The sequence below is a fragment of the Piliocolobus tephrosceles genome, chromosome 5 (assembly GCF_002776525.5).
Source record: "Piliocolobus tephrosceles isolate RC106 chromosome 5, ASM277652v3, whole genome shotgun sequence".
NCBI classification, from domain to species: domain Eukaryota; kingdom Metazoa; phylum Chordata; class Mammalia; order Primates; family Cercopithecidae; genus Piliocolobus; species Piliocolobus tephrosceles.
Window position 1 is genome coordinate 55,359,555 of NC_045438.1, and position 20,407 is coordinate 55,379,961.

The window sequence follows — 20,407 nt, forward strand, 5'->3', positions numbered from 1 at the left end:
ATTGTTTTTTATTCTTTATTATTGTCTCCACTGACTATATTTTCAAATAGCCTGTCTTCAAGGTCACTGATTCATTCTTCTGCTTCATCACCTCTGTTATTAAAAGACTGTGATGTATTCTTCAGTATGTCAGTTGCATTTTTCATCTCTATAATTTCTGTTTTATTATTTTTAATTATTTTAATCTCTGTTAAATGCATCTGATAGAATTCTGAATTTCTTCTCAGCATTGCATTGAATTTGCTTCAGTTTCTCCAACATGGTTATTTAAATTATTTAAACATTTCTGTTTCTCCAGGAATAGTCCCTGGTGGCTTATTTAGTTCATTTAGTGGGGTCATGTTTTCTCAGATTGTCTTGACACTTGTAGATGTTCATCTGTGTTTGAGCATTGAAGTATTAGGTATGTATTGTAGTCTTTTCAGCCTAGGCTGGTTTGTATTTGTACCTGTCCATCTTGGGAAGGCTTTCTAGATATTCAAAATAACTTGGGTGTTCTAATCTAAGATGTATCTGCTTTAGGAAGCACCTCAACCCCAGTAATGCTGTGGTTCTTGCACATTCACTGAGGTACCATTTTGATGGTCTTTGACAAGATCTAGAAAACTTATCTGAATTACCAGATAGAGACTCTTGTTTTTTCTCTTACTTTCTCCCAAACAAATGGAGTCTCTCTCCCTGTTCTGGACCATGTGGAGCTGGGGGTGGTGTGACACAAGAACCCTTGAGACCACCACTACTAGGAGTCTGCTGGGTCAGACCTCAGGCCAACACAGCACTGGGTGTTACTCAAGTCCTGCTGTAACCATTCCCTGGCTTTGGCCTATGTTCACACAAGGACTTGGGACTCTTTGATCAGCAGGTGGCAAAGCCAACCAGGCCTGTGTCCTTCCCTTCAGTGTGACAAGTACCCCTCAGGCCCTGGGCATGTCCAGAGATGTTGTCCGAGAGCCAGGTTCTAGAGTCAAAAACCTTAGAACTCTATGTGGTATTCTACTGTACTGTGGCTGAGGTGGTACGCAAACCACAAAATGCAATCCTTCCCACTTTTCCTTTCTTTCCAAAGGCAGAGGAGCTTCACCCTGTGGCCAGAGCCACTGTTGGCCCATGGGGAGTGCTGCCAGACTACCATTGCTGTTCCTTTAAGCCACAAAGGCTCTTCAGTCAGCTTGGCATGAATGTACCTTGCCTGGGACTCACCCTTCAGAGCAATGGGCTTAAAGCAGGCCAAGAAATGCCATGCAAGAGCCAAGTCCTAGAACCCCATGAACCTACTTAGTACTTTACTTCACTGTGGCCAAACTGGTATCTAAGGTGCAAGACAAAGTCCCCTTTGCTTCCCCTTCCCTGCCCCCCTACTCCCCGCCCCAGCCAGTTTTCTTAAGTGGAAGAAATCTTACTCCATAGTCACTATGGTTAGGAACCTGCTGAGTCTCACTTGAAGCCATGAAGTTCTCAGTCTCACCTAAGGCCCTCAACATAGTACCCAAGTATTGCTGCTGGTTATTCAGGGCCCAGGGGCTCTTCATTAGCAAGTGATAAATTTTTCCAGGGCTGGGTTCTTCCCTTCAAGGCAGCAGGTTCTCTTCTGGCCCAAGGTGTGTCTAGAGATGTTATCCAGGAGCTAGGGCCTGGAAAGAGGGCCTCACCACAAGGACTGGGGCCATATCCTGCTGTGGCTGAGATTCAAGATGCAACACAAAGTCCCCCCACTCTTTCTTCTCCTCTTGTAGAGTGGAGGAAAGGGATCTCTTTGGAGCTGTGAGCTGTGCAGCCTGGGGCTAGGAGAGGAGTGATGCCAGCTCTTCCTTAGCCACCACAATGCTCCTATAGTCCACTGTCTATTGGCCAAGTTCAGCACTAGGACTTGCCTGAAAGTTGCAGTCCTTGTGGCCTAGATAGTCTTTTGAGTTTATTTAAGGCCCCAGAGCCCTTTAGCCCACAGTGGTGAGGCTTGCATGAACTCTAGTTCAGACCACTGGGATTAGTGATGCCCCTCTGGCTAGGGCTGGATTAAATGTTCCCCACAGTTTGGTCCGGTTCTGTTTTCTGCTATAATAGGACAGCACTGAGTTCAATATGTCACAAATGTTGCAATCTCCCTCTACCTAGCACACAGAAACACTCTCCATGCACTGCCCACCCGCTGCTGGGGAATGGAGGAGGGATGGTGTTGGTGATTCAAGACTGTTTTTCCTACCCCTTCAGTGCCTCTTTCTCTTTCAGTGATATGAAGTTAAAACCAGGTGCTGGCTGGGCATGGTGGCTCACGCCTGTAATTCCAGCACTTTGGGAGGCCGAGGCAGGCAGATCATGAGGTCAGGAGATCGAGATCATCCTGACCAATATGGTGAAACCCCATCTCTACTAAAAATACAAAAAATTAGCCGGGTGTGATGGTGGGCGCCTATGGTCCCAGCTACTTGGGAGGCTGAGGCAGGAGAATGGCATGAACCTGAGTGGAGATCACGCCACTGCATTCCAGGCTGGGCAACAGAGCAAAAAAAAAAAAAAAAAAAAAAACAGATACTGTGAGTGCTTACCTGATTTTTGGTTCTTATGAGGTGTTTTTTGTGTAGATAGTTGTTAAATTGGTGTCCCTATCTGGTTGACAATTAGTGAGTCCTTTATTCTGCCATCTTGCTTCACTAGAAATCCAATATTATTATCTTATTTGGTCTAGCTTATCAGTAGCCCTTCCCTTGTAGAGGTCTCCATGGGGCTTTGCTAAGCTCAAATACAGATTCACATATTAAACACTGCCCCCTTTAAACTCTGATCTGCCCTTAAAATATTTGGATATACATAAGACTGACATTTTGTAAAGTAGCATATAAGCGACGTGACAACAAATTAAATGTTTCCTTTAAAAAAAAACTAAATACTCTAGAATATGAATAAATGAAAGCAGTCTTTCAAAATGGTCATTTTGTAAGATTATCTGTTTCTGGAAAAACTTGCTGGTTTAAGAACTAATCTTGAAATTGCTTTAAAAAAATTCATAAACCTGTTTTTTGAAAATAAATTTCATTCACCTACACTAAAGCTGAATGTCTGTCTTTAAACCACAAATAAAATAATATGAGTACAATGAATGCATAAACTTGGCTTTAATATTTCAAAAAAAAATCAATTCTACCTTCAAGAAATAAAGACTTAAACACTTGCAGCTATATTAAAGGATATGTTAATATGCAAGGAAGCACAGTTCCAGATGAGATTTTCTAGACATATAATGGATGATATGGTTTGGCTGTGTCCCCACCCAAATCTCATCTCAAATTGTAGCTTCCATAATCCCCACATGTCATGGGAGGGGCCCAGTGGGAGTTCATTGAATCACAGGGGCAGTTACCTCCATGCTGTTCTCATGGTAGTGAGTTCTCATGAGATCTGATAGTTTTATAGGAGGCTTTTCTCCTGTTCATTCTACACTTCTCCTTGCTGCTGCCATGTGAAGAAGGACATGTTTGCTTCCTCTTCTGCTGTGATTTTAAGTTTTTTGAGGCCTCCCCAGCCATGTTGAACTGTGAGTCCATTAAACCTCTTTCCTTTAATAATTACCCAGTCTCAGATATGTTTTATTAGCAGCATGAAAATGGACTAATACAATGGGCTATCATTAATAATTCTGTAGCCTCCTATCAGGAAATGTTTAGTCATGTACCCATGTACATTATATTCAGGTCTGTTTCCTTAAAATGTAGTAGAATACCTGATATACTATAGACTTCTGAGAGTTTCCCGTTGGTGTGCATTTACATTTAAGAAGAGGAGATTTTAACATATTTATGAAGAAGGGTAAATCCTGGTTTTTGCTCTTGAGGTCCATAAACTTGATTAAGAAAATAAAAAGACAGGCATTGTGGGGACACTGGGGATTTTAGAACTTTTCTTTTATGCCCAGAAAAATTTTAAAGATTCAAAACAGAACTATATCTGTCTCTTTAAGAATTTAAACCTTTTATAGTAAGGTATTATTAAGAATGAACTTCAAAGCATCAATTTACTTTAATCAATATTCTTACTATGCACTTGGACACTTACAAGGAAAATGAGGGGGAAACAAGTAAAATTGTAAGCTAAAAAAAACAGAATAATGGAAAATATTCACAAAATACATGCACTGGACTTTCCCAGTAGCAAATTAATTTTTAGTACAAAAATTTTTTTGTATTTTCCCCTATAAGATTTGGAAAGTACAGAGAGATTAGAGAAAAAAGACAGTCTGGTCAAGACCAGACTGACCAACCTGGTGAAACCCCATCTCTACTAAAAATACAGACAGATTAGAGAATAAATTTGGGTGATAGATCTTGTTCTATGTCAATTTTGGCAATCTCCTCACTGAAAAGAGGAAACATGCTACAAAGGTGAGAAGGATTGAGAGTGATAAACACCATTAAAATACATGGATTGCTTTCGTTGTTCTTACATGAAAACAGTCACAGAACAGATAAACACAAAGACAAGTTACATTAGTACTGCTCTATGAACCTGCAAATGGATGCAAATGAAGCCTAGACTATATAATCCAAGATAAGAAGCAGAAATTTCAGCCACAAAGAATCTAAATGTAACTTAATTCTAAGGTTACCATGGAAGTTTGATGTTACATTTAAAGCAATCAAAAAAAAATGTTCTATGATAGTTTAATCTCATCAAAAGCTCTATGAGTAGTTCACATTTCTGTAAATCTCATTTCAAAAATGCAATGTCCTACTGTTAATATGAAATATTGTTATTTGGACAATTTTAAATTATTATTTTACTAAAAGTGCTTAAAGAGAAAATTATCAATTAATTGCTTGGCACGGATTATTAAGTTCTGAGATACTCTGTTGCATATGTCCAAAATACACCAAACCATGGAGTCTACACCACTCTCCTGGCAATCAGTTGCTACAGAAAAGACTGAGGAGCTTCAACATTCCATAACTGCCAGTCTATAATGTCAACAGAACCAGTATCTTACAGTGAGTCAAGAAATGTTTATTGGCTAGGTGCAGTGGCTCACGCCTGTAGTCTCAGCACTTTGAGAGACCGAGGCAGGCAGATCCTTTGAGGTCAGAAGTTCAAGACCAGCCTGACCAAAATGGTGAAACCTCATCTCTACAAAAAATACAAAAAAAAAAGATAGCTGGACATGGTTGCGCACACTTGTAATTCCACCTACTCACGAGGCTGAGGCAGGAGAATCGCTTGAACTTGGGAGGCGGAGATTGAACTTGGGAGGCAGAGATTGCAGTGAGCCAAGATCACGCCATTACACTCCAGCCTGGGTGACAGAGTGAGACTCTGTCTCGGAAAAAATAATAAAAATAAAAATAAAATGTTTATTAAATATCTACTGTGTGCTAGAGGAAAAAAAAATGAGCAAAAACAGAGAAGAAAGAAAGAGCATGACAAATACAGGGAATTACAAGCCATTCAGGATTCATGGTGAGCTAGGAGCAAACAGTGGGTATCCAGAAATGCAGCTAAAAGGGTTTGTCCTCAAGGACCTTAGATGTCAGGATGTTTAACTTTATCCTGTACATTATGGGGAACCAACAAGCATCATCAGCAAGGGCACAGTCTGATTTCCGTTCTTTTAATCTCTTTTTGGCTACAGTGTATAGGATGAACATGTAGGAAGATAGATCAGTTAAGAGCTCACTGTATAACTCTGTATAAGCCATGAAAGTCTGAACAAGAAAAATGATACCAAAAGGCAGAATCAACAATTGTGGTAGTTGAATGTGGGAAAGGCAGTGAGAGCAGTCTATGATTTTCTTTAACAAAAATTTATATGATGCATATTGTGCCAAGGACTCTGGTAAGTGCTTTATTAATGAAGCTCATTTAGCACCCATAAAAGTCTTATAAAGTAAGCACTACTGGAAACCCAATTTTACAAATGAAAAAATCAGGCCATCAACCAGCTGATTAAGTTGTTCATAGTCACACCAATTGCCTGTGATTGAAACAAGATTTTAGCAAGAAATGGGGTATGAGAATTTATACTTCTTTTAAAATTGTTTTTGGAGACAGGATCTCTCTCTATCGCCCAGGCTAGAGTGCAGTGGCACAATCATAGCTTACTGAAGCCTCGACCTCCTGTGCTCAAGTGATCCTCCCACCTCAGCCTACCGAGTAGCTAAGATTACAGGCATGCACCACAACACTTGGATAATTTTTTGTTTTTATAGAGATGGGATTCTGTTATGTTGCCCAAGCTGGTCTCAAACTTCTGGGTTCAAGTAATTCTCCCACCTCTGACTCTCAAATGCTGGGATTACAGGCATAAGCCACCTCACCCAGTTCAAAGTTCACATTTCTAACCACCGAACAGTGCTGCCTACCTAGAAAGCCAAGGAAGGCTGCCAGATTTTTGCCTTGGGGAACTAAGGAGATGATGATGCCATTAAGAGAACTATGTTTGGATAGGAAGGTGAAAATGCTTTGGGCTTGTTGTATTTCCAGTGCTCATGAGGTATTTAAGTGGAAATATCTACCAAAGTTATCTGTGTTAGAATCTGAAGCTTTAGAGAAACAACTGAGCTGGAGATGTAGGTTGGATCTGTCAGCATATAGGTTAAAATCAAGACAAGAATGACTTGAGATTACTTAAGAAGAACACGTTGAAAAGGTTAATAGAGAGAATGCTGGAAAACATCCACATTTAAAATGCAAGCAAAGGAAGAAGAAAGCATTAAGATAAACCAAAAGAAATTGTCAGGGTGGGAAAGTAATTTTAAAAAATAAAGTTATGGAAGAGAGATAATAAAGAATATCAAAAAGAGAGATGCTATAAAATAAAGACAAAAACACCAATAGATTTAACATTATGAAAGTCCCTAATGTCCTTGGACATAAAGGCCAGATTTTAAAGTGTTGAGGAGGAGAAAGGGAAGCTGTGAAAAACAGAGAGAAAATTGAAGGCAGGTCTTGGGTTAGAGATGAAAATGCGAATAAAATGCCAGTTTTTAATGAAAATGGAATAGTCCCATGGAATTAACACCAACGAGTCTTTTATACAAAGGCAGTTTGAAACCAGAGTTAAAGCACTGCAAAAGTGCTACCCCCACTGCTTTCTCTGTGACCCTTGGAGCATGAAGTTCAGGGAGGGGAGGATGAGAGAAAGAATCAAGGGAAAGGAAGTGCAGAGATAAGAATGCAGGTTAATACATTTTGTTTGTTTGTTTGTTTTGTTTTGTTTTGGTGAGTATTGAAGGCTATAATGCAAAAGAGTGATTTGCTTAAGAAGTGATTTTAGAAAGATTTACATGGCACTGGTACAAATGTTCAATAGAGTAAAAGGAAACAAAAGAAAGAAGCTGAGACATTTTTATAATGACCTAAATCAGTGCTTCTGAAAGTATAGTCTGTGGCTTTGTGGGGTCTCTAAGACTCTTCCCATGGATCAACAAGGTTAAAACAATTTTAATAATAATTCTATAAAGTTAAATGGCTTTTTCACTATATTGCATTTTTGCATGAATGGTGCATAAGCAATCCTGAGTTCAACTGCTCATACCTTAGCAGGAATCGAGACAGTAACCCCATGCTATACTAGGAGTCACTGTGCTCTTCATAGACGTGCACTCACAGAAGAAAAACATGAAATAAGTTCTACTTTTAAAACTATAATTAATGGATCAGTAAAATGTATTAATTGTATTAAATCTTGGCCCTTGAGTATATCTCTTTAAATCTATGTACGATGACATGGGAAGGACACATGAAGCTTCTGCCACAAACTAAAGTAAGATGTTTGTCCCAAAGGAAAGCACATGCGTGATTGTTTGAGCTGTGAACTGAACTAACTACTTTTTCCGTGGATCACTATTTTTATTTAAAGAATGACTGAAAAATAAACTACATTTATTCGAAATTCTGTGTTTGGCAGCTATCTTCCTGAAAATGGAAGAACTGAATGTATCAACTCAAGGAAAACTAAAAGTATCTATTACCAATGATTAAGTTCAGGCTTTCAAGCAAAGTTGGAACTTGGAAAATTGTCCCCCACTGGGAGCTTAACGGCATCTCAATATTGGAAGAAATTTCCTACAAGACCAGTTGTAATATGAACAAATGTAATTTGTTGCTATTTTCTAATGACATGTTTCACCATTTGGAAAGTGACATAATGCAGTGAACTAGTATTTTCTAAATGATCAATGCATGCTATTACAAAACTACACAGGAATAGCAGATTCGTTCAAAGTAGAAGACAGAACAATAGATTTAAACATGTCAAAGTACAAAAAATTCATTAATGTGGTTTTAATCTCCACATACCAACTAACCTTTAAAAAACTAGTACTTCTTAAGTCTGGGTTTAGTATTAAAGAAAAATATCCACTATTATTTGTAAAGGCTGTTAAAATAATCTTCCTTTTTCCAAACACATATATGTAATTGTAAATCCATATTTTTGTTCATGTACATCAGCTAAACAATGTATTGCAACTGATTGAATGCAGATGCAGATATGAGAATCCAACTGCCTTCTTCTAAATCGGACATTTGAAAGAATTGTATAATGTAAAACAATGCCACTCTTCTCACTAAATATTTTCTTGCTTGGGAAAAAATATAGGGTTTCTTTTTCCTAGAAAAATATTTATGTTTACATGTAATAAGTGTGTTGTTATTTAAAATATAATGATAGGCTGTGCACTTTGGCTCATACCTGTAGTCCTAGCGCTTTGGGAGGCCCAATCAGGAGGATGACGAGGTCCGGAGATCGAGACCATCCTGGCTAACACGGTGAAACTGCGTCCCTACTAAAAATACAGAAACAAAATTAGCCAGGCATGGTGGCAGGTGCCTGTAGTCCCAGCTACTCAGGAGGCTGAGGCGGGAGAATGGCATGAACTCGGGAGGTGGAGCTTGCAATGAGCTGAGCACCGCTGCATTCCTGCCTGGGTGACAGAGAGAGACTCTGTCTTAAAAATAAATTAATTAATTAAGTAATTAATTAATTAATATACTGATAAAGAAATGTTTTTATAGATATCTGAGTTTTAATTTCTAAAGTGATAGACTGTGATAAAGATAACCTAAATAAGAAATGCTTTTTGGATCCTCAATAATTAAAAACTTGTGGAGTCCTGGGACTGAAACATCTGACAACTGTTTATCTAATAGAAAGTGATAAGGGGCTGTACTAGGGTAATGGCAAACCTCTGTAACTGGAAATTGAAGAGCAAGACTTGAATAGAAATGAAGTTCCAGATTTTAGAAAGACATTTAGACTTATGTATCATTTAAACTAGTTGTTTTTGGATGAATTTTCAAAAGAGTTGATTTAGCTGGACCCTAGATACTACCTTCAGGCCCTTAAAAGAATCAGGTCCTTTAAGGATGATTCTGTATTATTAAATATAGTGTATTATTTATGACAATTCTTCTTGCTAATTTCTAGGCCACATACAACAGGATATAAAAAGCCAAAAGACAAAGGATAAATTCTTTCATATGTATGTAATCCTATAAACCCTCTTTGAAGTTGATTCTCATATTTTTGCTTTACAGAAAAGGAAACCAAATATCAGGAAGTGTAAGTAATTTAGTAAGTCACAAGGAAGTAAATAGTTGAGCCTGGATTTTGAACTGCTATTTTTTTTTTTAAATCAAAAGTCCACGGCTGTCATCCACTTTATTCTAGATGCCTTTGTTTTAGGCTTATTGGGTAGAAGTTGGTGTGAGGAGTTTTTTGCTTTCATTTACTTATTTATTTTTACCATGCCAACAAAGAGTGCCTATTCGATTTTACTTGATAGGTATGCAGCAATCCAGTGATCAAGGATAATATAGTATCACAATGCATTTCCATTTTCATTAGCTATACACATTTAAATGTTAGATAACACAGAAAAGATCTATAAACAAATGCATAAAATGCTCCTCCAATGAAACCTTGGATGTCCCATTTTTCTGAGCTTCAAACCACTGTAATTGTTTCCTGCATAGTATTTATGCCTGTGTTCCTCCTTAATAGCCATTAATCATGTGTTCCATTAACAGCCACTCTCAACAGAATCAGGACTAAGCTATTAAAATAAGTATAGGGTGATGGCAATCCTATAACTAAGCCAATAGATGTTGAAATTCAAAAAAGGGAAGTGACTTTTAGCACTTTCCAGGGATTCATCCATGCTATGAATAAATACGTTGCTTTGAAACAAATAATTTTTGTGAAAAATGTTGCATGATATGGATTTGATAGCAATGTTAAATCTAAATTGATAGATTATAAATTAGCCTTCCTTCAAATAGAAAGCCTGGGCTAAGCAAGAAGCATCAACAAAAAGATATTTCTATTGTACAAATTACATATTAAGGCTCAATGAAATAAAAGATTATGTGTTTGGGATCAATACTGTATAAAATAATTATGTTTGTAATAAATTGACTCATTTACTTGCAGTCCATCTGCTTTTATGAGAGACTTGAATTTTCACAATAGACTTCAGACCAATTGAGTAGGAAATGAACAATTATGGAGGAAAGGGGGAATATACCAGAGGGAAACTCTGAAATAACAAAAGCTTGAAATTGAGGTGCTTTTATACTACATATTAAGTGGTATTAATTTATTATTTCTGAAACTTTTTTTATCTAGGTTTCTCAAGGCCATCAATATATTTGAAAGAAAATTAAATTTGTTCTGCAGTTCCCTGAATTGTATATTAAATAGGGGGAAGATACCAAGATATAAATGTTAATACAACTTAAGGAAGGACATGCAATGATAACCAGAAGATTCTACATTCAAAATAGAAGGATAATAACTATCCTCAGTGAAAGATGATAAAGACCAATAGAAAAGGAGAAAATCAATCTCAGCTGAGAATATGAAGCACAAAGTTCAAGTCTTTCTCTAGAGAGCAATTGCATTTTTCTATAAAACAGAAAAAAAAACTGTTTCTAGAAAAGGGCAATGGGAATGAGGTTGCTCTTCACCTATAATTCTAGAAGAAAAGGCATGTGGCTAGTCCATAAGTCTAGACATTTAAGTCCTGGTTGGTTAACAGACTATATTGAGTCAAAAAGAACAAAATGTCTTCATTAAGGTTTTCCCATAAAGACGTTTTATTTTCAAACTGTGTCATTAAAAAATCACCCAGATTATTTTATTAAATAGATAACGGCATAAAATATATGCTAATCATTTTTTCAATTGAATTCAAATATGATGCACATGCATATTCATATATATTTAATATAGAAAGAAACACAGAGAGTGAGGGAGGGAGTCCACCATGTATTAAGTACTGTGTTAGTGAGCAGGCCTCCCTTAGGAACCTTATTACAGAGTACAAAGCTAGGAGAGTAAATAAAGTATATTGAAAAATGCATACAAAAGATGACAGAATCACCATTCCAAAAGATCTTGGTGGGTAAGAATCATGAACTGGATCTAACAAGATGTAACTTAAAAGTAAAAAACTATAGTGTTGCACTGAGCTCCCTCCAAAGCAACTATATATTTACAGGAGATGAAACACATGATTCACCAGGCATGAGAAGAAAGCTTCCATAATCAAAAACAATTGTATCCATCTTTTTAAACTCCAGCTCCTATCACAGTATCTGGTCCAAAGCAGATCTTTAGTATTTGTGGAACTGACTTGGACAGTGTTCTGGAAATTTTGTCATTGGTAAACCTAAGGAGAGTCGAGAGAACAATGTGACCAAAAAATAAAACTAAAAAAAAAAAAAAAAAAAAATTGGGAGTTTCATTGTACTGGTAGAAAGATAAAGTTTATAATCTGGCTCAGTTTCTTTTTTGTTTTCTTTTTTGTTGCTGTTTTTTGGTCAGGGCAAACTTAGGTCATTATTTTTAACACTAGAACTGTAGTTTAAGAGCAGATAGACAAGCTGTAATGAGAATAGACGAGCAGCAAGGCCACTGAAAGAACTCAGAACTACATCTTATAAGAAACAACTGAATGACACCAATGTTTAACTTGCAAAAGAGACTACTCAGTTGATTTCAAATGTATGACATATAATGGTAATGAACTATCACTTATTAAGCAATTACTATTGCAATGTATACTCATTTAATCCTACTAACAGACATGTGAGGTGAATATTACTAGCCCACCCCCCGCTTTTTAACTAATGAGAAGACTGTCATCTTTAAGGTAAAATAACATGTCCAAACTCATAGAGCTACATAATCAAAGCTGATTTATAAAACGATTTGACTCCAAGATCAGGAATTATTACACTGTGTCTTGTCTTCCACATGAACTAACCACAAACGAACTGAGTGCATGCAGACAGATTTCAGCTCAATATAAGAGAATTGTTATATTAGTCATGGAAGAATATATTTTAAAGTATTTTTGTTAGTCTCTAGGAAATCTCTGTAACATTTTATTGTGTAAATTATACCCTTTAATGTAAGAGGATAAAAATAATACTGAACATTGGCAAATCACCTATGATTAATAGAGTTTACCTATGAGTTATCTGCTTCTAAGATAAATGCCTAAAAATAATGTTGGGATTGAATGTTCCTTTCAAGATCTTCCCTCCCTGCTCCCTGAGAGTGCAGTTAATTTTTCAAGACCAACTGGGGACATGTATTTTCAATGTTTATGGTTAAAAGATATATACATGCACAAAAATATACATGCACAGAAATGAGAATCACTTCAGAATTGGTGTTAACTTTAGGGAAAAAAAAAAGGCCAAGAACTTACTCTTTGTAACTACAAATTTATTTCTAAAATAGAAGCACTCGTGGATTTAGAAGTAAGGTATAAAATTCAAAAACGTATCCATGTTTCTCAAGGACATTGTTGTAGGCCACTCTAATTCCATACATTATGTGACTTTTCCTAGAATTTTTACACTAGAAAACAGGCAATGCAAATTTTGTTTGGTTTTAACAACCTTCTTCTCAGAAGCATATGTCTATCGAGGAAGTCTTCAGATAACAAGGACAAATAATTCCTAATAGGTCTATGAGATTTAAGGTGTGAAAGATCAACATTATCTTTAGTTGACTTTACTGGATGCCACAACCTTCTGATTTCTGTAACCACTTCTTAGGCCTCTTCCTCATTGAGACAAAATCAGAGGTAAACAGGGATTCACCCTAAGAGAAATTGGGGAAAATGAGGAACAGGTTTTCTGCACAAAAGTTTATTTGTTTCTCATTTCTTTTTCAGAAAATAGAGGATCGCTGTTGTCCCCAACAGGTTTGTAGGGAAGAAAGTTGGAGAAACATTATTACATTTTCTTAGATGTTGGCAACTGAGGGAACAAGGACTGCAAAACAATATTGTGTGTCCCCTATTCCCAAATAATCAAAATTGGCAATAGGGATGGAGGAGCATTGGGGTTTTAGGGTTGTTAGGGTTTCGTCAAGCCAATGTATTCCCTGCCAGATTTTAAGGAGAAAAAGGCGCTGGAAAATGGAGTGATGTTAGCCCCCTTTCTTATTTTTCGCTGCTGCCAAAAACTAACTCTCTCTCCCCAACCCTTCTCTCCATCTCCCTCCCTTAGATGTGTTTGCACAGAAGAGTGCCCAGTGAAGAGATTGACTCCTTGGATCGCTTTGCGCAAAATCCACCCCTTTTCTCTCCTCCCTCCCTTCCAGCCTCCGAATCCCGCATGGCCCTCCCTCCCCTCCCGCAGCGGTGCGTGGCTGGGGATGAGCCTCTGTGAACTACTAAGGTGGGAGGGGGCTACAGGCAGAGGAGAATGTCAGATGCTCAGCTCGGTCCCCTCCGCCTGACGCTCCTCTCTGTCTCAGCCAGGACTGGTTTCTGTAAGAAATAGCAGGAGCTGTGGTAGCGGCGAAAGGAAGCGACTGAGGCGCTTGGAACCGAAAAGTCCCGGTGCTCCTGGCTACCTTGCACCGCGGTGCCCGGCCGGCCGTCAGTACCATGGACAGCAGCGCTGCCCCCACGAACGCCAGCAATTGCACTGATGCCTTGGCGCACTCAAGTTGCTCCCCAGCACCCAGCCCCGGTTCCTGGGTCAACTTGTCCCACTTAGATGGCAACCTGTCTGACCCATGCGGTCCGAACCGCACCGACCTGGGCGGGAGAGACAGCCTGTGCCCTCCGACCGGCAGTCCCTCCATGATCACGGCCATCACCATCATGGCCCTCTACTCCATCGTGTGCGTGGTGGGGCTCTTCGGAAACTTCCTGGTCATGTATGTGATTGTCAGGTAAGGAAAGCGCCAGGGCTCCGAGCGGAGGGTTCAGCGGGTCAAGGGAGTACAAAGAGACACCTAACTCCCAATGTCAGGCGGGAGGATGAAAGAGGGGAGGTAAACTGGGGGAACTCTGGAGGCGACCACGGACAGTGATTGCTATTTCTGTGAGGAAATCTGCTTTTCTATTTTTTCAATTGATAAAGAAGTAATCCAAAATTTCAGGAGCAGAGAAGTTGCTTTGGTTAAAGCTACAAAGGTCTAGGAGTAGGGGGGAAGTTATAGGGTAGACTTAGAGCTCTTCCTTATACTGAGCAAAGAGGGCTCTTGGCAGAGTCCTACACTCAGTCCCTCTGCAGGAGCTATGGAAAGAGTAAGTTGTGAATAATGGGAGAGAAATTCTAGTTAGCTTTCCCAAATTTGGTTGGGGCTGCGGTGTGTGTGGAGGGGAGGGGGAAGAAATCTTCTCAGTTGTTTTGAGATGGACCTTGGCAACTTTCCTACTCCTGCTGGTTTAGTACTTCCCTGTACTACAACCCCACCCTTTCTTCTCCCCTACCATAACAGCCCTTACCCATCTCTTCCTTTCATCCTGAGGCAACACTAGGTAGAGGAAGTTTTCCTTGCCTCTCTCCATGGTAATTTTCCTCTGTTGTAACAAACATGACAGCTGTGTTGCGTAGACCAGTTTGCCATTGGTAACTTCAGATCGCCTAAGTCACAAACTGCATCTGGAATGGGTAGGTTGGTTCAGGAAAACTGCAGGACATGGCTGTATTTCAATGCCTCCACAAGTTGGAGCTAATTAGGAATGACCAAAAGCATCATAATTCCACATTAGAAACTGCAGAAACGCTTACACAGGAAGTTTTGATGGGTGCTCTAAACAAAGTATTCTTATCAAGTAAAATTAATTCCAAAGAGTTGTGGTCCACTTTCTGTTTACCCAGATGTTCCAGGTATATTTGGCAGAGTGTGGAAGCTCTCAATATTGATTGAGATTGGTATTGATTGTGTTGGTGTTGATGTGTATATTCAAATGTATATTCAAATACTATATGTGAATGTGAAATGCCATGTATCTATTTTTGTTAAAGAAGATAAATATTTTAAGACTTTAAAATAGCTCCTAAATCGAGGGTTTTTTCTTTTTTAACCAGGGGTATGTGTATGTAGGTAACATGGCATTTTCATATTTAGTTACAATATTTGTTTCACCTCTTCAGCAAGTATTGCAGATTTCAGTGGAGCTCTTAAATCATTTAACATTGCTCTCTCCAGTATCCTTTCATTACCAAGGTGCTGCAAATTGCTTATAAGCAATTCTTTCTACTCATCTGTATGATTTCTCTAATTAATGATTTTTGAAGAGTAAAGCTAATTTCCCTGATCTTTTGATGAGGAATAAGATAAGTATCGTCTGTAAGAAAAGGGCACCATCTATTGAGAGGAAGGCTAACAACAGAAGGAAAAATGCAAGAAGATCAATGGAAGAATTTATTTTTAAAAACATTTACTTTAAGTAATTCAATACAATGATTCACATTAAAGATTAAAAACCAAATTTCATTCTGCAGTTATGACAATAAAAGTTATAATTAAAGGCCTGCTTTGTGAAGAGAAAATATGTTTCTCATTTTTTCTAAAAGAAATTCATAAAATCATACACTAATCAAGCTAGAAGGGACTCTAGAGATTATCTATGCTAAGTAAATAAACTGAGGCACAGAAAATGTAAATGATTTTCTCCAAGAACAGATAATTCATTAATTCAGTGCCACTGAATCTCTCCTAGCTAACATAATTTTATGTTTATTGTTCTGGCAAATCATGATTTGAGTTAATTTGACTATTAGGTTGACAGAGTGAGTTGATACAGCAATAATAACTTGGGAATAACAAATTATCCCCAAATTCTGTATGAAATCCTGAAGGAAAAAAAGCATGAAACAAAAATTACCAAAGCATCTAGGAATCCTGCCATCTGAAACATAATATTTTATTCCTTTTTATTGCTTCTTGGTATTTTCCTTCCTCATTTTTCTACACTTTAGTTTATGCTTTGCAATACAGAGAGGGCCAATAGAGTGGCAACTGGCTGTGAAATAAGCAGATTGGTCTTATTATTCCAGTGTATAAGATGTTGTTGGTTGGGTGAGTTAGTTTTAAAGGCATTACCTCTGGCCTCTTGTTGACTTGGAGAAACATGGTGACAGTGCATCTTACTGAGAACATGATATTATGCTTTATTCTTGGTACTGAAAGTTCTTACAAAATGCAGTACTATTTGAAAGGTCATCCCAAACACCCACCTGTGGCAGGGTGGGTTTTAATTGCAGGGTTAGGTAACCCTCTTGGAATGTGACTGTGAAACAGAAAAATGGGCAAGTTAGTGACAGATGAAGTGACAGGGAAGGCATCTGGGGATTGAACCAAGTATGTCTATTTAGCCGAGAATATTTAACTGACTGTCTGCAGGCTGCAGTGTTTAAACTACAAAATGATCAGTTCAGGGATGTATTATCCTTGCTAATAGGCTGGGTATAACGTTGCATCTATTAAGTATTGAGGAGAAGTGCTCACTTCCTTCTCTATTTCAAATTCAACAAATACTTTTGAATGATCAAGTAGTTGCAGTTTTCTGATTATATTAAGGTAATATTTATTAAGATGTTTTAGTCCATTGAGTGAATCATGAGGCTCAGACGACTATGACAACAACAACAACAAAAATAACTGCTAACGCAGATGCTGTGATTAACTCTTTGGCTCTGTTTGTACCACCATCATCATCATCCCTTCATCAACAACATTATTAAGTAGTATAACTTAAATGAGATTCTTAAACAGGGCTGCTCTAAGGAATACAAGGGAGGAAAGAAGAAACTGTAATATGTTCTAAAGGTTTTAAATCCAAATGTTAAGTCATAAAAATGTTATCAGTAACTATCACCTGAAAGCTTTTTTTGGTTTTAAAGAAAACTAATGCTTGCAGAATAACTTTATGAAAATTACCACAAAGATTTTAGAAAATATGATGAAAATATTACAAAAAGTAGCAACCACTTAAAATGGGATGATAGTATTTCATTGTCAAGAACTGTGGAGACAGCGCCCAGAGCCCCGGAGCAAGGTGTTGGCAGATCTGAAGACAGCATGTACACAGCTATTCCCCAGAGTGGCTCTCCATTCCCAGGCTCAGTGCAGGATCCAGGCCTGCATGTGTGGCGGGTGGAGAAGCTGAAGCCAGTGCCCGTGGCACGAGAGAACCAGGGTGTCTTCTTCTCGGGGGACTCCTACCTAGTGCTGCACAATGGCCCAGAAGAGGTTTCCCATCTGCACCTGTGGATAGGTCAGCAGTCATCTCGGGATGAGCAGGGGGCCTGTGCTGTGCTGGCTGTGCACCTCAACACGCTGCTGGGAGAGCGGCCTGTGCAGCACCGCGAGGTGCAGGGCAATGAGTCCGACCTCTTCATGAGCTACTTCCCACGAGGCCTCAAGTACCAGGAAGGTGGTGTGGAGTCAGCATTTCACAAGACCTCCACAGGAGCCCCAGCTGCCATCAAGAAACTCTACCAGGTGAAGGGGAAGAAGAACATCCGTGCCACCGAGCGGGCACTGAACTGGGACAGCTTCAACACTGGGGACTGCTTCATCCTGGACCTGGGCCAGAACATCTTCGCCTGGTGTGGTGGAAAGTCCAACATCCTGGAACGCAACAAGGCGAGGGACCTGGCCCTGGCCATCCGGGACAGTGAGCGACAGGGCAAAGCCCAGGTGGAGATTGTCACTGATGGAGAAGAGCCTGCTGAGATGATCCAGGTCCTGGGCCCCAAGCCTGCTCTGAAGGAGGGCAACCCCGAGGAAGACCTCACAGCTGACAAGGCAAATGCCCAGGCTGCAGCGCTGTATAAGGTCTCTGATGCCACTGGACAGATGAACCTGACCAAGGTGGCCGACTCCAGCCCCTTTGCCCTTGAACTGCTGATATCTGATGACTGCTTCGTGCTGGACAACGGGCTCTGTGGCAAGATCTATATCTGGAAGGGGCGAAAAGCGAATGAGAAGGAGCGGCAGGCAGCCCTGCAAGTGGCCGAGGGCTTCATCTCACGCATGCAGTACGCCCTGAACACTCAGGTGGAGATTCTGCCCCAGGGCCGTGAGAGTCCCATCTTCAAGCAATTTTTCAAGGACTGGAAATGAGGGTGGGCGTCTTCCTGCCCCATGCTTCCCTGCCCCCCACCGCCTACCTACTTGCTTCTCTGGCTGCCTGGTCAGTGCAGAGGTGCCCCCTGCAGGTGTTCAATAAAGGAGATAAGTGCTTTCCCAGCTCTTTTCCTGCAAAAAAAAAAAAAAAAAAAAAAAAAAGAACTGTAAAGAAAAAAAATCAAAACGAAGAGTAACAGCAACCAGAGATGTTTCACTTTTTAAAAATATTTAATAACTGAACCAAACTATAGGATTACCCATAACTGCAAAAACTAATATAATCTCAGATGTGTTTATGTTGGGAGATTATTTTTCCAAGGTTTGTTCATGTAGTTATGAACATGGTATGTACAGACACTGTTGAAAAGTGGAGGGCTAGAAACTTTGAGATCTCTGTGGGCTGTGTAAACCATCCTTACAGTAAATTTCCAATGAAGAGTGCCAAGTAATAGTACCCTCATTTGTAAGATTATTTCTCAATGTGGTTAGATAAATTCTCAATATAACTAATTATCAGAGAAGAGCATTTAAATACGTGCAAGATGTTATTGTCATTTCTCCTTCCTAAGAAGTATTTCTGATTTTAGAAAAGTCCTGTGAGCTTGTACTTGTTCTATATACCAAATATTTGATTCAGGTTTAAATTTAAAGATGATCAGTTATACTTGATTGGAACAGAAGTACAAGCTTTTAAACTTAATCCAGATTTAGGTAGGTAGAAATTAGTGAACAATAATGTTTTATCTAATATAATGATTATATATATATATATATGTGTGTATATATAAATTCACACACACATACATATATATTTGAATCAATTTGAATGCATATGTCACTAAATATGATCATTAGTAATTTTCATAAGGTAAAAAGATAATAGTTTATTTAGAAAGCTCAAATATTAATAAAATTCACTTTTTTAAAACCCACAAAATACCCTAATTAAAGGATGGATTTTAAGTGGAAAACACTAAGTAAAATTCAATTCTCAATTTAATGGCTTACATTAAAAAAATACTAACTTAATTGCATGCCTTTCACTTAGTAAGGGGGAGTTCCTGGTACCTATTGCAATTTGAACTTTAAGTGCTATTTTCCCTACAGATACTAATTCAGAGGAGAACAACTCTTCTTCTGTGTCTCCTAAACACACTAAATTGCTTTTACTTTCCTTGGTTGTAACCTGTGTCTTTGTCATTTGCATGGCATTACCAATCAATGAGTTTCCTACATTCTTCTCTCTCTCTTTTCTTTCTTGAAAGGATGACCTATCTGATATTTCTTGAAACATATCCAAAGATAAAAAAATATATAGAATTACAGAACAATTCTTCTCTTAAAGGATGGATGGATAGATAGATAGATAGATAGATAGATAGATAGATAGATAGATAGACAGACTGAAACACTTGAAGTCTCTTCTGTGCTCGCATTACCCTCCTTTCACTGAGACTACCACTACCATAAATTTAGTGGTGAGTATTCACATGCATGTTTTTAAACATTTGCTACATATGGAAACACATATATATATAGTAAATATATGGAAACATAAATACATAGTAAATGTTTTTGTATGTTCTCATAATTTTTTATAATTGGTATCATATGTTTAAGCTTAAACACATAATTTCCCAATTATCCCAAGTTGTTAGAGTTCCAGTAGGCCAGTGTTAGAAAATAGATGTCAAATAAAACCAACAAACATAAAAGAAAAGAAACAAACATTGTGGCCATTGACTCTTCTGAGTACTTTTAACTGATCTTATTTTTAAAACATGTGTTAAAAATTATTCGTAAAAATTGATTTGCAAGCATTTTTCTAAACTAATTGTTTTAATTAACATTTAGGTATAAAAAACTCAGCTACTGCTACAGAAAAAAAAAATACCGGTTAATAAATTTACATAAAGAACAATCTCTCTACTGCTAAGAAGAAAATAAAAGTAATTAATTGGTGTCTGTATGCATTCGAACAATAAATGCTGGCAATATTTATTTTGAGATTTTGAACATCTAATAGGA

The 20,407-nt window shown here is 38.3% G+C and overlaps 2 protein-coding genes across 10 annotated transcripts in view; both read left to right on the forward strand.

Annotated features, from left to right (window-relative positions):
• OPRM1 (opioid receptor mu 1) overlaps positions 1-20,407 on the forward strand; it is a 128,745-nt gene that overhangs the window by 16,970 nt on the left and 91,368 nt on the right. For 3 of the 9 annotated variants that reach the window (XM_023206091.1, XM_023206092.1, XM_023206090.1), the window contains exon 1: positions 13,711-14,185. The exons of 2 other annotated variants lie outside the window; for them this stretch is intronic. In XM_023206091.1, the coding sequence (XP_023061859.1) occupies positions 13,896-14,185 (290 nt within the window). In that variant the 5' untranslated portion in view covers positions 13,711-13,895. Of the gene's footprint in view, positions 1-13,457; positions 14,186-20,407 lie in introns of those variants that run through there. 4 more of the 9 variants (XM_023206095.1, XM_023206096.1, XM_023206101.1 and 1 more) reach the window with 4 other exon arrangements.
• On the forward strand, positions 17,281-18,512 carry LOC111538609 (macrophage-capping protein). The gene has a single exon (XM_023206116.2). It carries the CDS (start codon positions 17,327-17,329, stop codon positions 18,371-18,373), a length of 1,047 nt encoding a protein of 348 aa, XP_023061884.1. The 5' UTR covers positions 17,281-17,326; the 3' UTR covers positions 18,374-18,512.

Bases quoted from the DNA above. Each gene is read 5' to 3' on its own strand.
- LOC111538609 (XM_023206116.2), top strand. From the start codon at position 17,327: ATGTACACAGCTATTCCCCAGAGTGGCTCTCCATTCCCAGGCTCAGTG.